Source organism: Chlorocebus sabaeus, chromosome 6 (assembly GCF_047675955.1).
Source record: "Chlorocebus sabaeus isolate Y175 chromosome 6, mChlSab1.0.hap1, whole genome shotgun sequence".
Taxonomy (NCBI): Eukaryota; Metazoa; Chordata; class Mammalia; order Primates; family Cercopithecidae; genus Chlorocebus; species Chlorocebus sabaeus.
In genome coordinates, this window is record NC_132909.1 from 12,682,854 (window position 1) to 12,699,669 (window position 16,816).

At 50.3% G+C, this 16,816-nt stretch overlaps 2 protein-coding genes across 11 annotated transcripts in view; both read right to left on the minus strand.

Moving 5' to 3' along the window:
• Positions 1-16,816, minus strand: part of BLOC1S3 (biogenesis of lysosomal organelles complex 1 subunit 3) — a 61,277-nt gene that overhangs the window by 18,828 nt on the left and 25,633 nt on the right. For 4 of the 10 annotated variants that reach the window (XM_073016289.1, XM_037991818.2, XM_073016288.1 and 1 more), the window contains one exon: positions 13,805-16,364. In XM_073016289.1, coding sequence (XP_072872390.1) covers positions 15,753-16,355 — 603 coding nt within the window. In that variant the 5' untranslated portion in view covers positions 16,356-16,364 and the 3' untranslated portion in view covers positions 13,805-15,752. Of the gene's footprint in view, positions 1-7,872; positions 8,259-13,804; positions 16,365-16,816 lie in introns of those variants that run through there. The other 6 variants (XR_005238321.2, XR_012093138.1, XR_005238323.2 and 3 more) reach the window with 4 other exon arrangements.
• LOC103234853 (uncharacterized) lies at positions 13,805-15,602 on the minus strand. The gene is given in 2 exon segments (XM_073016290.1): positions 13,805-15,191; positions 15,193-15,602. Coding segments are annotated over 2 exon segments (567 nt in total). The 3' UTR covers positions 13,805-15,034.

Below are 16,816 nucleotides of genomic sequence, written 5' to 3' on the forward strand. Positions count from 1 at the left end.
GTCCAAATTTTTATGCCCTCCTGATGGAGAGCAGGATGCTATCCCCATAGCCATAATGGGGCTGAGGAATGCGGGTGCTAGCTGATACTGTCCATACCACTCACACATACATAAGATTATCAGCCTCTCCATGAAGCACTCCCCTGATTATTATTAATGTCCAATCAGGCTCCAGACTTCTGAAATAATTTATTTCAATTGCTCTTTCCAGTTCAATGGTGGCTTCAGTGGAGGAAGTGACCCCTACAGCTTTTTGTGTGATGCTCATATGTAAATATATATATACATACATACACACATATATATACACACACACATATATATACACACACACATATACACACACACACATATACACACACACACACATATATACACACACACATATATATACACACACACACATACACACACACACACAAATAGGTTGGTTGTTGTTGTTTTGTTCCTGGGTTGGGTTTTTTTTTTTTTTGAGATGGAGTCTTGCTGTGTTGCCCAGGCTGGAGTGCAGTGGTGCAATCTCTCCTCACTGCAACCTTTGCCTTGTGGGTTCACGTGATTCTCCTGCCTCAGCCTCCAGAGTTGCTGGGACTACAGGCGCCCGCCACCACGCCTGGCTAATTTTTGTATTTTTAGTAGAGATGGGGTTTCATTATGTTGGCCAGGCTGGTCTCAAACTCCTGACCTCAAACGATCCACCCACCTTGGCCGCCCAATCAACATATATATTGAAATAACTATGATTAATATATTCAACATATTAAAAAATCCCAATTGACAATTTACTCGGTAAATGGAGATTTTAAAAATTCAAATTCTAGGGAATTTGGAGGGCCTAGCTAGTACCAGGGAGGGCAGTGGTAACCTTGCCTTCCAAAACTTTGGAGTTGTGCATTTGGGTGGGTCTGGTGGTGCCCAAGGGATGGGTGAGGATGCCTGCCTTAGTTTTAGCCATCTCAGCAGAAGTGGCTTCCCCTGGCAGTATAGATCAGAAGATTTAAAGAGGCAAGAAAGACCCTCTCTGTTCCCCTTTTTGGAGCCAGACATTTTTAAAAAAATCTTTTCCAGGTCACTTGCTGATCACAGAAAAAAATGGAATAGGCCAGACATAGTGGCTCACACCTGTAATCCCAACACTTTGGGAGGTCAACATGGGCGGATCGCTTGAGGTCAGGAGTTCAAGACCAGCCTGGCCAACACAGGGAAACCCTGTCTCTACTAAAAATACAAAAATTGGCTGGGGGTGGTGGTGGGTGCCTGTAATCCCAGCTACAAGGGAGGCTGAGGCAGAAGAATTGCTTGAACCCAGTAGGCAAAGGTTGCAGTGAGCTGAGATCACACCACTGCACTCCAACTAAGAGTCCATCTCAAAAAAAAAGAGAAAAAATGGTATTCCATTCCAAACTTCAGTGACCACACTGGAAAAAGAATACACATTTTGCAAAAACAGTTTTAAAAAGTCAAACAGATGGCTCTAGCCCTTGACAAGCAAAACTCAGCAATCTCCAAGGAAAGGGTGAATCCAATTTCAGTAATTAACATATTATAATACTCCAAAAGTCCAATTTTCAACAAAAATATTATAAAACATACAAAGAAACAGGCAAGTATGGCTTAATTATAGCAAAACAAGTTCTTTTGACAGAGACCATCTCTGAGGAAGCGCAGACATTGGAATTACTAGTTACAGACATTATCAACTGTCTTAAATATGCTTTAGGAGCTAAAGGAAACTATAGAGAACAAATGGAAATCAGGAAAATGATATATAAACAGCACAAGAAAAATCAATAAAGAGATAGCAATTATGAGAACTCAGGGGAAGATGGCTGAATAGAAGCCTCTAGCAACCATCCCCTGTCAGAAGAACAGCCAACTGAACAACTATCCACACAAAAAAAGCACTTGATAAGAACCAACATCATGTGAGCAATCACAGTACCTGGTTTTTTTTTGTTTTTGTTTTTGTTTTTTTTTTTTTTTTTTTTTGAGGCGGAGTGTAGCTCTGTTGCCCAGGCTGGAGTGCAGTGGCCGGATCTCAGCTCACTGCAAGCTCCGCCTCCCGGGTTCACGCCATTCTCCGGCCTCAGCCTCCCGAGTAGCTGGGACTACAGGCGCCCGCCACCTCGCCCGGCTGGTTTTTTGTATTTTTTAGTAGAGACGGGGTTTCACCGTGTGAACCAGGATGGTCTCGATCTCCTGACCTCGTGATCCGCCCGTCTCGGCCTCCCAAAGTGCTGGGATTACAGGCTTGAGCCATCGCGCCCGGCCCAGTACCTGGTTTTAACTTCATATCACTGAAAGAACCACTGAACGGGGTAGCAAAGATAGTCTTTTTTTTTTTTTTTTTTTTTTTTTTTTTTTTTTTTGAGGTGGAGTTTCGCTCTTGTTGCCCAGGCTGGAGTGCAATGGAGCGATCTTGGCTCACTGCAACCTCCACCTCCTGGGTTCAAGTGATTCTCCTGCCTCAGTCTCCCAAGTAGCTGGGATTACAGGCGCGTGCCACAACACCCGGCTAATTTTGTATTTTTAGTAGACACAGGGTTTCCCCATGTTGGTCAGGCTGGTTTCGAACTCCTGACCTCAGGTGATCTGCCTGCCTCAGCCTCCCAAAGTGCTGGGATTACAGGGGTGAACCACCGAGCCAGGCCTGAAACGCCTTCCTCACACTGGAGGAGATAAGCGGGAAGAGTAAAGAGGTCTTTGTTTTGCATCTTGGATATCAGTTCAGCCACGGTAGGATAGGGCACCAAGCAGAGTCCTGAGGCCCCCATTCCAGGCTCTAGCTTCAAGGCAATTTCCAGAAACATCTGGTCCAGAAAGGAACCTGCTGCCTTGAAGGAAAGAGCCCAGTCCAGGCAGGATTGATTCATTACCGGCTGACTAAAGAGCCCTTGAGTAATAAGCAGCAGTACCCAGGCCGTACTCGGTGTGGGCCTTGAGTGAGACTCAGAGACATAACTGATTTTAGATATGACTGAGCATATTCCCTGACATGGTGACTACAGAGAGAGGCTCCTACTGCTTGAGGAAGGGGGAGGGAAGAGTAAAGGGGTCTTTGACAGCTTAGTTACCAGTTCGGCCACAGTGGAGTAGAGCACCAAGTTGGCTCTTGGGGGTCCCTGATTCCAGGCCTTGGCTCTTGGATGGCATTTCTGGACCTACCTTTGGCCAGAGGGAACCCCACTGCCCTGAAGGCAGAGACCCAGGCCCGGCAGCCTTCACACAAGCTGACCGAAGAGACCTTGGTCCTTAAATGAACACTGGTAATAGCCAAGCAGTAGTTGCCATGGTCCTGGGGCAGTGGTGGCCACAGGGAGAGGCTCCCCTGTTTGCAGAAAAAAGAGGGGGAAGGATTTGGTCTTGTGGCTTGCGGGCCAGCTCAGCCACCGTAGAACAGAGTACCAGGTAGATTCCCTGAGGTTTTCACCTCCAGGCCCTGACTCCCAGATGGCATCTCTGGGCGCACCTGTGATGGGGGGCTCGTACCACCCTGAAAGGATGAACACAAGCCTGACTGGATTTGCCGTCTGCTGATTACAGAGCCCTGGGGCCTTCAGTGAACACAGGTGGTAGCCAGGCCGTGCTGACCACGGGCCTTGGGGGAGACCCAGTGTTGTGCTGGCTACACGTCTGAGCCAGCACAGTCCCAGCACTGGTGGCCACAGCAGTGTTTGTATCCCTCCCCCAGCTCTAGGCAGCTCTGCACAGAGAGACTCCATTTGTTAGGGAGAAAAGGAAGAAGACAAGAATCTATGCCTGATAATCCAGAGAATTCTTCCAGGTCTGATGCAAGACCACCAAGACAGTGTCTCTACAAGTCTCCAAGGGCCACGTCATTCCTGGGCTTGGGGTGCCCCCTAATGCAGATACAGCTACAGTGACTAAAGACTTAGATCACAACACACAAGTCTTTTCAAATACCTGGAAAGTCTTCCCAAGAAGGATGAGTACAGACAAGCTCAGACTGTGAAGACTATAATAAATATCTAACTCTTCAATGCCCAGAAATTTATGAACATCCTCAGGTATTAAAACCATCCAGGAAAACATGACCTCATCAGGGAAACTAAATAAAGCCGGCCGGGCACAGTGGCTCATGCCTGTAATCCTGGCACTTTGGGAGGCCGAGGTGGGCGTTTGAGACCAGCCTGATCAACATGGAGAAACCCCATCTCACTAAAAATACAAAATTAGCTGGGTGTGGTGGTGCATGCCTGTAATCCCAGCTACTTGGGAGGCTGAAGCAGGAGAATCACTTCAATCAGGGAGGCGGAGGTTGCGGTGAGCCAAGATCGTGCCATTGCACTCCGGCCTGGGCAGCAAGAGCAAATCTCTGTCTCAAAAAAAATAAATAAATAAAATAAAAAATAAACTAGGGAGTCCGAGACGGGCGGATCACAAGGTCAGGAGATCGAGACCATCCTGGCTAACATGGTGAAACCCCGTCTCTACTAAAAAATACAAAAAAACTAGCCGGGTGAGGTGGCGGGCACCTGTAGTCCCAGCTACTTGGGAGGCTGAGGCAGCAGAATAGTGTAAACCCAGGAGGCAGAGCTTGCAGTGAGCCAAGATCCAGCCAGGGCACTTCAGCCTGGGCGACAGAGCGAGACTCCATCTCAAAAAAATAAATAAAAATAAATAAATAAATAAATAAACAAACAAACTAGGTTGGGCGCAGTGGCTCACGCCTATAATCCCAGAACTTTGGGAGGCCGAGGCAGGTGGATCACGAGGTCAGGAGATCGAGACCATCCTGGCTAACACGGTGAAACCCTCTCTCTACTAAAAATACAAAAAATTAGCCGGGCGAGGTGGCGGGCGCCTGTGGTCCCAGCTACTCAGGTGGCAGAGGCAGGAGAATGGCATGAACCTGGGAGGCGGAGGTAGAAGTGAGCCGAGATCATGCCACTGCACTCCAGTCTGGGAGGCAGAGTGAGACTCTGTCTCAAAATAAATAAATAAATAAATAAATAAATAAAATAAAACAAAAATAAAATAAAATAAAAGCATCAGTGACCAATCACAGAGAGGCAGAGATATGTGACCTTTCAGACGGATAATTTAATAGCTGTTTTGGGACTGGGTGCAGTGGCTGACACCTGTAATCCCAGCATTTTGGGAGGCTGACGTGGGCAGATCACTTGAGCTCACGAGTTCAAGACCAGCCTGGGCAACATGGCAAAACCCCGTCTCTACAAAAAATACAAAAATTAGCCAGGCATGGTGGTGTGCACCTGTGGTCCCAGCTACTCAGGAGGCTAAGGTGAGAGGATGGTTTGAGCCCAGGAGGTGGAGGTTGCAGTAAGCCAAGACTGTGGCACTGCACTCCAGCCTGGGTGATAGAGCCAGACCTTGTCTCAACAAGAAACAAACAAAAACTATATATATGGGGAGGGACAGAGGGAGAGGAAACGGGAGAGAGAGAGAGAGAGAGAGAAGGAGGGCTCTGTTTTGAGGAAACTCAACAAAATTCAAGGTAACACAGAAAAGCAATTCAGAATCCTATCAGATAAATTAAACAAACAGATTGAACTAATTAAAAGGAGGGGGTGGGCGCGGTGGCTCACACCTGTAATCCTAGCACTTTGGGAGGCCAAGGTGGGCGGAGCACGAGGTCAGGAGATCGAAACCATGGTGAAACCCCGTCTCTACTAAAAATACAAAAAAATTAGCCGGGCGCGGTGGTGGGCACCTGTAGTCCCAGCTACTCGGGAGGCTGAGGCAGGAGAATGGCGTGAACCCGGGAGGCGGAGCTTGCAGTGAGCCGAGATTGCGCCACTGCACTCCAGCCTGGGCAACAGAGCAAGATTCTGTCTCAAAAATAAATAAATAAATAAATAAATAAAAATAATTAAAAGAATCAGGCAGACGTTCTGGAGTTAAAAAATTCAACTGATAAACTGAAGAATGCATCAGAGTCTCTCACCAGCAGAATTAATCAAGCAAAAGAAAAAATTAATGGCTGGGCATGGTAACTCATGCCTGTAATCCCAGTACTTTGGGAGGCCAAGGCAGGAGGGTCACTGGATCCCAGGAGTTTGAGACCAGTCCAGGTTACATAGCAAGACCCCCTCCTCTATCTTAAAAAAAGGAAAAAAAAAAAGAAACAATTAGTGAACATGAAGAAAGGCTATTTGAAAATACACAGAGGAAACAAAAGATAAAAGAATAAAGCATACCTACAAAATCTAGAAAATAGCCTCAAAAGGACAAATCTAAGAATTACTGGACTTAAAGAGGAGGTAGAGAGAGTCAGAGGTAGAAGATTTATCTAAAGGAATAGTAACACAGAACTTCCCAAACCTAGAGAAGGATATCAGTATTCAAATGTGAGAAGGTTATAGAATGCCAAGCAGATTTAACCCAAAGAAGACGACCTTGCGGGGCACAGTGGCTCATGCCTGTAATCTCAACACTTTGGGAGGCCAAGGTGGGCGGATCACCTGAGATCAGGAGTTTGAGACCAGCCTGGCCAACATGGAGAAACACCATCTCTGCTAAAAAAGGCAAAAAAAAAAAAAAAAAAAAAGGCCGGTCATGGTGGCACATGCCTGTAATCTCAGCTACTCGGGTGGCTTAGGCAAGAGAATCACTTGAACCCAGGACGTGGAGGTTGTGGTGAGCTGAGATTGCACCATTACACTCCAGCCTGGGCAACAAGAGCGAAACTCCGTCTCAACAAAAAAAAGAAGACTACTTCAAGTCAAGAGAGAAGTAACAAATAACATTCAATGGCACTCCGGCTGGGCGCAGTGACACATACTTGTAATCCCAGCACTTCGGGAGGCCAAGGTGGGTGGATCACTTGAGGTCAGGAGTTTGAGACCAGCCTGGCCAACATGGTGAAACCCCGTCTCCACTAAATACAAAAATTAGCCAGGCATGGTGGCACATGCCTGTAATCCCAGCTACTTGGGAGGCTGAGGCAGGAGACTTGCTTGAACCCAGGAGGCAGAGGTTGCAATAAGCCAAGAATGCACCATTGCACTCCAGCCTGGGCAACAAGAGTGAAACTCTTGTCTCAAAAAATAATAATAATAATAATTAGAAAGAATGAATAAGATCTACTATTTGATAGCACATCAGGGTGACTAGCTGTACATTTTAAAGTAACTAAAAGAAGCCGGGCGCCATGGCTCGCACCTGTAATCCCAGCACTTTGGAAGGCTGAAATGGGGGATTGTTTGAGGCCAAGAGCTCTATACAAGCCTGGTCAACATGGCAGGGACTATATTAAAAAGAAGAAAAAAAAAAAACAATGTAAACGGTGTAATTGGCCAGCTGCGGTGGCTCATGCCTGTAATCCCAGCACTTTGGGAGACCGAGGCAGGCGGATCACCTGAGGTCGGGAGTTCGAGAGCAGCCTGGCCAACATGGTGAAATCTCGACTCTACTAAAAATACAGAAATTAGTCAGGTGTAGTGGCACACAATTGTAATGCCAGCTACTCAGGAGGCTGAGGCAGGAGAATTGCTTGAACCCAGGAGGCAGAGGTTGCAGTGAGCTGAGATCGCACTGCTACACTACAGCCTGGGTGACAGAATGAGGCTCTGTCTCAAAAAAAAAAAAAAAAAAAAAAGGGTAACTGGATTGGTTGTAACACAAAGGGTAAATGCTTGAGTGGATACCCCATTTTCTATGTTGTGATTATTACATATTGCATGCGTGTATCAAAACATCTCATGTACCCCATAAATATATACATCTACTATGTACCCACAAAAAAATTTAAAAATTAAAATAAAATAAAGTGCATGGGAGGGTGTGCATAGGTTATGCGCAAATACTAGGCCATTTTGTATCAGGGTCTGGAGCAATCAGCGGGGGTCCTGGAAGGAATCCCCCACGGGTACCAAGTAAGGACTTTACCTTTGTATTTTACGCAGGTTTTCCAACAGAGGGCACTAAAGAGTTGGAGGAAGAGGTGCCAGGCAGGCTAGGACTCGGTTTCACTCTGGCGACGTTCTCACAGCGGCTTCCTCAAGTGTCCCTGTGCATACAGCATGCCACACTGTTCACTGGGTGAGAGGGAACAGGCTGTGTCACCCTAACAGTCCCAGGGAGGGCAACCAGAGGGCCCTGGGTCAGTGCGAGATGCCTGCAGCTTGGCGGGGCTCCCCAAGCAGGTGTGGGGACATACCCAGCATCTCAATCTCTAGGCCCTGCAGCTCTGCCTTGATGACCGACCTCAAAGATCTCCAAGCCTCCAGCGAAGTTGGCCACAGTGACTCCTGTGGTCCTGCCGTGAAGCCACTCTGGAAAGAGAGGTGTTGGGGAGTCAGGCCCTTAACCGAGGTCACCCCCAGTCGTGCCCCCTCCCTAGCCCCTGGCCCTGTCCCTCCCACGGCCCCAGCCCCCATCCCTGCCCCAGTTCCATCCTAGATTCTGCTCTTGGATGGACATCAGCTCCAGCCCCTGACCCTGACCCTGACCCTCGCCCCAGTCCCTATCCTGGAATTCTCCCAGCCTGGTCCTCCTGGCCTCCACCCATCTCCTTTGCCTCCTGCTCCAACTAGCTCAGATTTCTACTGATGCGGATGATATTCAGACCTCTCCAGTGGAGCTGCAGGGGATTCATTCATTAAGTCAACAAATAGTGACTGCCTGCTGACTGCCTGTTATACAGTGTTACTATAGGCACTGCCCATACAGAGCTGAGTGCAAGAGCAAAACAAAATTGCAAGGACCCTGTCTGGCAGCTCAGACGATAGCCCAGAGGCCAGTGTTACTCAGTGAACAGGCCAGTTCCAACATCCTAGTAAAGACTGTGGCGTTGAGGCTGGGTGTGGTGGCTCATGCCTATAATCCTAGCACTTTATTTATTTATTTATTTATTTATTTATTTATTTAGAGACGGAGTCTCATTCTGTCGCCTAGGCTGGAGTGCAGTTGCACGATCTCTGCTCACTGGAACCTCCAGATCCCAGGTTCCAGTGATCATTCTGCCTCAGTCTCCCGAGTAACTGGGATTACAGGTGCATGCCACTATGCGAGGCTAATTTTTGTATTTTTAGTAGAGACGGGGTTTTACCACGTTGGCCAGACTGGTTTCGAACTACTGACCTCAGGTGATCCGCCCGCCTCAGCCTCCCAAAGTACTGGGATTATAGGCTGGGCATGGTGGCTCACTTTAGGAGGCCAAGGTAGGAGGATTGCTTGAGCCCAGGAGTTCAAGACCAGCCTGGGCAACATAGTGAGATCCCATATCTAAAATAATGATGATGATAATAATAATAAACAACAATTTGGCGTTTATTCTCAGTGACAACAAAAATCCAATAATTCAAGTGTTTGTCGCTTCCTTCATTCATATCTTCATTCAAAAGGTGTTTACTGAGCACCTGCTCCTTGCTAGTGGTGCTGGGGACACAGAGTGACCAGGACAGACCCACTCCCTCTCATGCACCCTCCACTCAGCAGCCAGAGGTTTTTCTTTCTTTCTTTTCCTTTTTTTTTTTTTTTTGAGACAGAGTCTTGCTGTGTTGCCCAGGCTGGAGTGCAGTGGCACAATCTCAGCTCACTGCAACCTCTGCCTCCCAGGTTTAAGTGATTCTCCTGCCTCAGCCTCCTGAGTAGCTGGAATTACAGGTGTGCACCACCATGCCCAGCTAATTTTTATATTTTCAGTAGAGACGGGGGTTTCACTATATTGGCCAGGCTGGTCTCAAACTTCTGACCTCAGGTGATCTGTCCACCTCAGCCTCCAAAGGGCTGGGATTACAGGCATGAGCCACCGCATCTGACCCATCTAGATATCTCTTTCTAAAGCACAAACTTGTCTCTGCCTCTCTCCTGCTTGGAACTTGCCTTGGCACCCCAGGGCCCTTGGGACAAAGCCCTGCTCCTCATTCTGGCCCTGTGTGGCCTGGCTCTTGCCTAAGTCTTCAGCTCTACCTCCTGCCAAAGGCCCCTTTATAGCAGTCCATGCACAACAGACAATTCATCTCACCCCAAACAAGCACCCCCAGGGTTTTCCTGCCTGTAGGTCTTTGCACATGCTATTCTTTCCTATTCTTTCTGCCTTGAATGCCTTTCCCCTTGAAATGCGGTTAGCAAATATTTGTGGAGTGGGTGTTATCAGCATTTCGGTGCATGTCTGACCCTCTCATCCAGCATATCTGAGGGTGATGTGTTATGTGGGACCGAGTGCCCATCACCTTTGGAGGGAGGCTGTGCCTGAACGTCTCAACAGTTCCATGCAACTGAGAGGCTGATGCTGTGTGATGGTGTGAAGGCCATTCATTCATTCAACAAACACTTTGCCTAGTATCTACTCTGTGGTTTCCCTGGGTGAGCTGGCACTGACCGAGACAGCCTCAGCCCTGTCCTCATGGGGCCAACAGTCCAGTGGCGGTGACAGACCAGTCCCCAGGCAGTGATGACCAGAGTGGTCATCACTACCCAGTGACTTACAAGTAGTCACAAATAGTTTCTCTTACCCCAGTGTTGCCCTTCCCCTTGGGGGCTATCTCCTCCTCCCTTCTTACCTACTCCAGGACGATGGTCTGGTCTGGCTTTTCTCTCATCTTTCCCTGTATCACGACTTCTCCCTCTTCTGAAACATTCCCAGCAGCATACAAACCCGCCATGACCCCTCCCATCTTCCCCATCTAGGTACTTCCCCCATCCGTCCCTCCGTCCCTCCCTCCCTCCCTTCCTTCCCGTTCTTTTTTATTTTGAGACAAGGTCTCACTCTATTGCCCAGGTTCGAGTATAATGGCACAATCCTGACTCACTGCAGCCTCGACCTCCTGGGCTCAAGTGGAGCTGCAGTGAGTCAGCCTCAAGAGGAGCTGGGACCACAGGTGCACACCACCACGCTCAGCTAGTTTTTGTATTTTTTGTAGAGATGGGGTCTTGCTATGTGGCCCAGGCTAGTCTCAAACTCCTGGGCTCAATCAATGCTCTCACCTCAGCCTCCCAAAGTGCTGGGATTATAGGTATAAGCCACCATGCGCTGCCACTTCCCCATTTCTTACCATCCCACCCCTTCACTCAACATTGCAAAGAGGATGGTCTCCTCTGACTCTCCTTCCACGCCCTCTTGTACCCTCTCCAATCAGATTCCCATCCCTGCCATGCCGAAGTGGGAAGATTGAGGCCAGGAGTTCAAGACCAGCCTGTGCAAAATAGTGAGACCCCACCACAAAAAAAAAAAAAAAAAAAGGGAAAGGAAGGGAAAGGAAAGGAAAGGAAAGGGGCTGAAAGCCAGGCCTGGCTAGTGAGCTGGAGTTTAAGGAGTGAGGGAAGCTCTGTGCTCCAGGGCTGGAAGTCCATCACAAGACCACCAAGCTGCCACTCTCCCAGGAAGCTCCGCTCCTCAGGGACTCTCACTAAACTCATTGAAAAGGGAAGTCGTGGCCAGGTGTGGTGGCTTATGCCTGTAATCCCAGCACTTTGGGAGGCCAAGGCAGGTGGATCACGAGGTCAGGAGTTTGAGACCAGTCTGGCCAATATGGTGAAACCTCATCTCCACTAAAAAAAACAAAAACAAAAATTAGCCAGGTATGGTAGCACGTGCCTGTAATCCCAGCTACTCAGGAGGCTGAGGCAGGAGAATCACTTGAACCTGGGAGGCAGAGTTTGCAGTGAGCTGAGATCTCGCCACTGCACTCCAGCCTAGACGACAGAGCGAGACTCCATCTCAAAAAAAAAAAAAAGGCCGGACATGGTGGCTCAAGCCTGTAATGCCAGCACTTTGGGAGGCCGAGACGGGCAGATCACAAGGTCAGGAGATCGAGACCATCCTGGCTAACATGGTGAAACCGTCTCTACTAAAAAAATACAAAAAACTAGCTGGGAGAGGTGGCGGACGCCTGTAGTCCCAGCTACTCTGGAGGCTGAGGCAGGAGAATGACGTAAACCCAGGAGCCTGGAGGTGGAGCTTGCAGTGAGCTGAGATCTGGCCACTGCACTCCAGCCTGGGCGACAGAGCGAGACTCCGTCTCAAAAAAAAAAGAAAAAAGAAAAAAGAAAAAGAAAAAGAAAAGGGAAGTCCTGGGAGATCATCCTCTTTGAACTATGATCCACTCACCCTAGGTATGGAAGGGGAGCTGGAGGGAGTGCTCAGGAGGGAGGAGATGCTGGTTGACCTGCACCTACATTTTTTTTTTTTTTTTTTGAGAGAGCCTTGCTCTGTCCCCCCGGCTAGAGTGCAGTAGTGCAATCTTGGCTTACTGCAACTGCTGCCTCCTGGGTTCAAACGATTCTCCTGCCTCAGCCTCCTGAGTAGCTGGGATTACAGGCATGCGCCACCACACCTGGCTAATTTTTATATTTTCAGTAGAGACAGGGCTTCACCACATTGGCCAGGCTGGTCTTGAACTCCTGGCTTCAGGTGATCTGCCCACCTCGGCCTCCCAAAGTGCTGGAATTACAGGTGTGAGCCACAGCGCGCAGTCAATAATACAATTTTTTAAGGTTCACCTTTATCTGGCCCTTTCTGGTACTGCACTCAGCACCCCCTGCCCCACCACCCCCACCACCCCCGCACACTTCTCCACTCTAGGTGGAGAGCAGAAATCATCTTCTTCTGCTAAACAGGTTCTGGTCCCTTCTGCCTCAGGGCCCTTGCATATGCTGTTCTCCGTGTCTGCAAGTCTTCACACTACTCCCATTTCACCTACTTCCACCTTCCAGGCTCAGCTCCAACACCACTCATCACTTCCTCTCTCCTGTCCAGATTAGGTCAGACGGACCCTGCTCCACCTTCATAAAGCTCCTTTACTTTTTCATGGCTCTAATCACAGTGTCAAGAAAACTGTATCTAAATTATAAATTATGGCTGGGTGCAGTGGCTCATGCTTGCAATCCTAGCACTTTGGGAGGCCAAGACGGGAGAATCCCTTGAGCTCAGGAGTTCAAGACCAACCTGGGCAACACTGTGAGGGTTCATCTCTATTTTATTTTTTTAAATTAATTTATTTTTATTTATTTTTGAGATGGAACCTCACTCTGTCACCCAGGCTGGAGTACAGTGGCCTGATCTCGGCTCACTGCAACGTCCACCCCCTGGGCTCAAGCGATTCTCCTGCCTTAGCCTCCCGAGTAGCTGGGATTACAGGCATGTGCCACCACACCTGGCTAACGTATTTTTAGTGGAAACAGCGTTTCACCATGTTGGCCTGGCTGGTCTAGAACTCCTGACCTCAGGTGATCTGCCCACCTCGACCTCCCAAAGTGCTGGGATTAAAGACATGCGTAACTGCGACTGGTCTATTTATTTTTGAAACAGGGTCTTGCTCTGTCGCCCAGGCTGGAGTGCAGTGGCATGATCTTAGCTCACTTCAACCTCCGCCTCCAGAGTTCAAGCAATTCTCATGCCCCAGCTCCCTGAGTAGCTGGGATTACCAGCACGTGCCTCAGCCTCTCAAAGTGCTTCAATTACAGGTGTGAGCCATCCCCCGTAATTTTTGTATTTTTAGTAACAATGGGGTTTCACCGTGTTGGCCAGGCTATCGTCTCTATTTTTAAAAATTAAACTATAAATTTTGATTACTAGAACTATCTGTGAGAACATCTTATTACTGTTTCTCCCACTGGACTGCGACCTCTGTGAGGGCAAGGACTGGCTGCTACACCCCCAGCCCCAGCACAGGTCAGGTACCCAAAATGTGTGTGTTGAATTAATAAAATACAAGTAAATACACAACTAGAGCAAAAATCTAGGGCCCCTGATTTCCCAACTACAGCTTCACCTTCCGTATGCCAGACATGGAGGTCTTGGGACCCCCATTCTCAGAGATATCAACCAACTCACCCTTAGCTTAGGTAGGGAGATAAAAGGAACTAACCATAATGGTTAATGCTTAAGAGTTTTAATCAGTCTGCCATAGAAAGCTCCTTCCCATTCGCCATCTTGGGGGCTAAGATCTTGGCTTTGGGTTGGGATAAGGGACAGGGGTATCAGGTTGGGAGGGGAGAGTAAATATGAATACGGTTGAGGGACCAGAGCTGGGATCAGAAGAAAGCGCAGGTGAGAAGGAGCAGAAAGTGGCTGCTAACCCCAGTCCCTGAGCCAAGTCAGAAATCCAAGTCCTTTTATAGCATCCAGGAGCCAAATGTAGTGAAATCCACAGGTCATATCGTTATCTGCAAAGTGCTGTCATCTGGAGCCCAAAGCACCAGGGCAAGGCTGAATTGGGCCCAAAGTACCTGAAGGGTGTCACTTTAGGTCTGGAGAGTCAGGAGGAGATGCCACCTTGGGCTAGAGGGTTGACAGCGAGCATCATCTCGGCCTGGAGGGGTGTGCAGGAAATGCCACCTTGGTCCAGAGTTGGGAGGAAGATCCCCTGCCTTGGGTTAGGAGAGGCCATCATTTTGGGCCTGCCGAAGTAAGGAAACCATGGGGAGTCCCCAGAGCCCAGGATCAGGGAGGTGTAAGCACAATGGAGACAGCAAAAGTTAGCAAAACCTATCCCACCTATCCCATGGCACAGCTGGACGTGGGAAACAGAAATCAGGCTGAGAGGGTGGGGCTAAGCTCAAGGAGGAGGCAGGAGGCAGGAGGCAGAAGATTGGAGAACAAAAAGTAGAACCAACCCACGGAACCAGGGCCAAGCCTGGGCAGCAGAACAAGGACCCAGCTGGCCGGGTGCAGTGGCCCACGCCTGTAATCCCAGCACCTTGGGAGGTGAGGCGGGTGGGTCACCTGAAGCCAGGAGTTCGAGACCAGCCTGGCCAACATGCTGAAACCTCATCTCTACTAAAAATATAAAAATTAGCCAGGCACGGTGGTGCATGCCTGTAATCCTAGCTACTCGGAAGGCTGACGCAAGAGAATCACTTGAACTCTGGAGATGGAGGTGGCAGTGAGCCGAGATCACGCCATTGCACTCCAGCCTGGGCGACAGTGAGGCCCTGTCTCTAAAAACAAAACAAGCACCCAGCCCAGGGGGAGGGCAGTTCTGGAGGTGGAGCTAGGATGGGAGGCGTAGGCAATTGAGTGAAGGAAGCGGGCAGGGAAGCTGTGCCACATCCTGGGTTCCTGTGGGAAGAGCGGGAACAAGCCCCCCACCACAAGCAGAAACACTCAGAAAGAGCACAGCCGGGTGTGATGACTCATACCTGTAACCCCAGCACTTTGGGACGCCAGGGTGGGAGAATCGCTTGAGCCCGGGAGTTTGAGACCAGCCTGGGCAACACAGTGAGACCTTCTCCCCTCTTCAAACTGTCAGAAAAAAAAATTAGGCAACTGGGCATGGTGGTGTAGGTCTGCAGTCCCCGCTACTCTGGAAGGCTGAGCTGGGAGGATCACTTGAGCCCAGGAGGTCGAGGCTGCAGTGAGTGATAATTCTGCCACTGCACTCTAGCGTGGGTGACAGATACACACCCTGTCTCAAAAAAAAAAAAAAAAAAAAAAAAAAAAAAAAAAAAAAAAAAGGGGGCGTGAAAAGAAAGGCAAAAGACAAAATATGACATGATGAGCCCCCAGAGTGGAAACAGATTAAGGGGCAACTATTTATCAAAGGCTGGAGCCAAGCCCCAGGGTAAGGCTCAGAACCAGGCGGCAGGGTCAGGATAGGTGGAGGAACCAGATCTAAGGGTAGTGGGGCCCTGGTCTCCACAGTAGGGGTTGAACTATATCCAACATAAAGCATTATCCAAAGGGACCGGATTAGCCCCCATGGGTGGCACTAAGATGGGAGCGGGGGGTGGGGGGTCATAAGAGACACAGGGGACAGAGTCAGGTCCCAGAGGCAGCAAGGCCTACCCCCAAATTGCAGTCGGGTTGGGAAGTAGAATCATGGCTAGGCCCGCGGCCCCGGGTCTTGCTCAGGCTCGGTCCCCGGCACGCCGCGGATGTCCGGCAGCAAGCGGCAGCCAGCCACGATGTCCAGACGCTCGGCCAAAGCACAAAGGTCCCCGCGCGCCAGGCGCACGCTGTGGGCCGCCGCCAGCCCCGCCGCCTGGGCTGCCGCCAGCCTACCAGCCAGGGCGGCCACGTCGCGGCCCGCACGGCGGTAAACACCGCTCACCGCGGCCGCCACGTCGTGGTCCAGCCGCGCCTGGCTCTCCGCGAGCCGAAGCTGCAGGAGCGAGCGCGCAGGGGCGGGCGCCGGGGCCTCTTCCGCGCCCCAGGTCTCCTCCGCCAATTCCCGCTGCACCACGAGCGGAGGCAGGTCCCTCGGCGCGGCCGTCGGCTCCGGCTCCGGGTCCGAGTCGGTCTCTGCGGCCTCCCCAGCCACCCTCAGCCCCGTGGGGCGGCCGCGCGTCGGGCCCGAGGGACCCAGGTACAGCTCCTCCTCCTCCGACGAGGACACAGAGGGCTCGGAATCCGTCTCGGTCGCCTCCCCAGGCACCACCGTCTCCGGCCTCCGCAGGGGCCTCCGCCGACGACCCTGGGACGCCATGGCGCCGAGCTAGGGGAGAAGAGCGAAGGGACTGCACGTGAGACGGGCGCCGCGGTGGGTAAAAGGCGCAGGTCCTGGATTCCCAGCCCCGTCGCTGATTCTCTTAACTGCTTGGGGTCAGTTGCTCCCCCTGCCTGGGCCTCAGTTTCCTCTTCTGTAAACTGCGTGATGATGAGGGTTACTGGACCCCAGGCCCTTCAGCGTACAGATGGGGAAACTGAAGACCAGCTCCACCAGGGATCTGGGGCCCCAGTTCCCGGAGTCCCAAGCCGAACTCTTTACGAATTTGCCTCCTAGTAGCGGCCACACCCTCCACCTGGTCCACCATGCCAATCTCAGACCCGGAAGCACTCGGGCCCTTGAGCTGCTCGGGACCAGTGCCAGAGTCGCAGAAAGGATGACAGTCCGACTGGACTCCGCTGGGGGCACTCATGGGATGGGGGAAGCGCTATCGCCAAAGA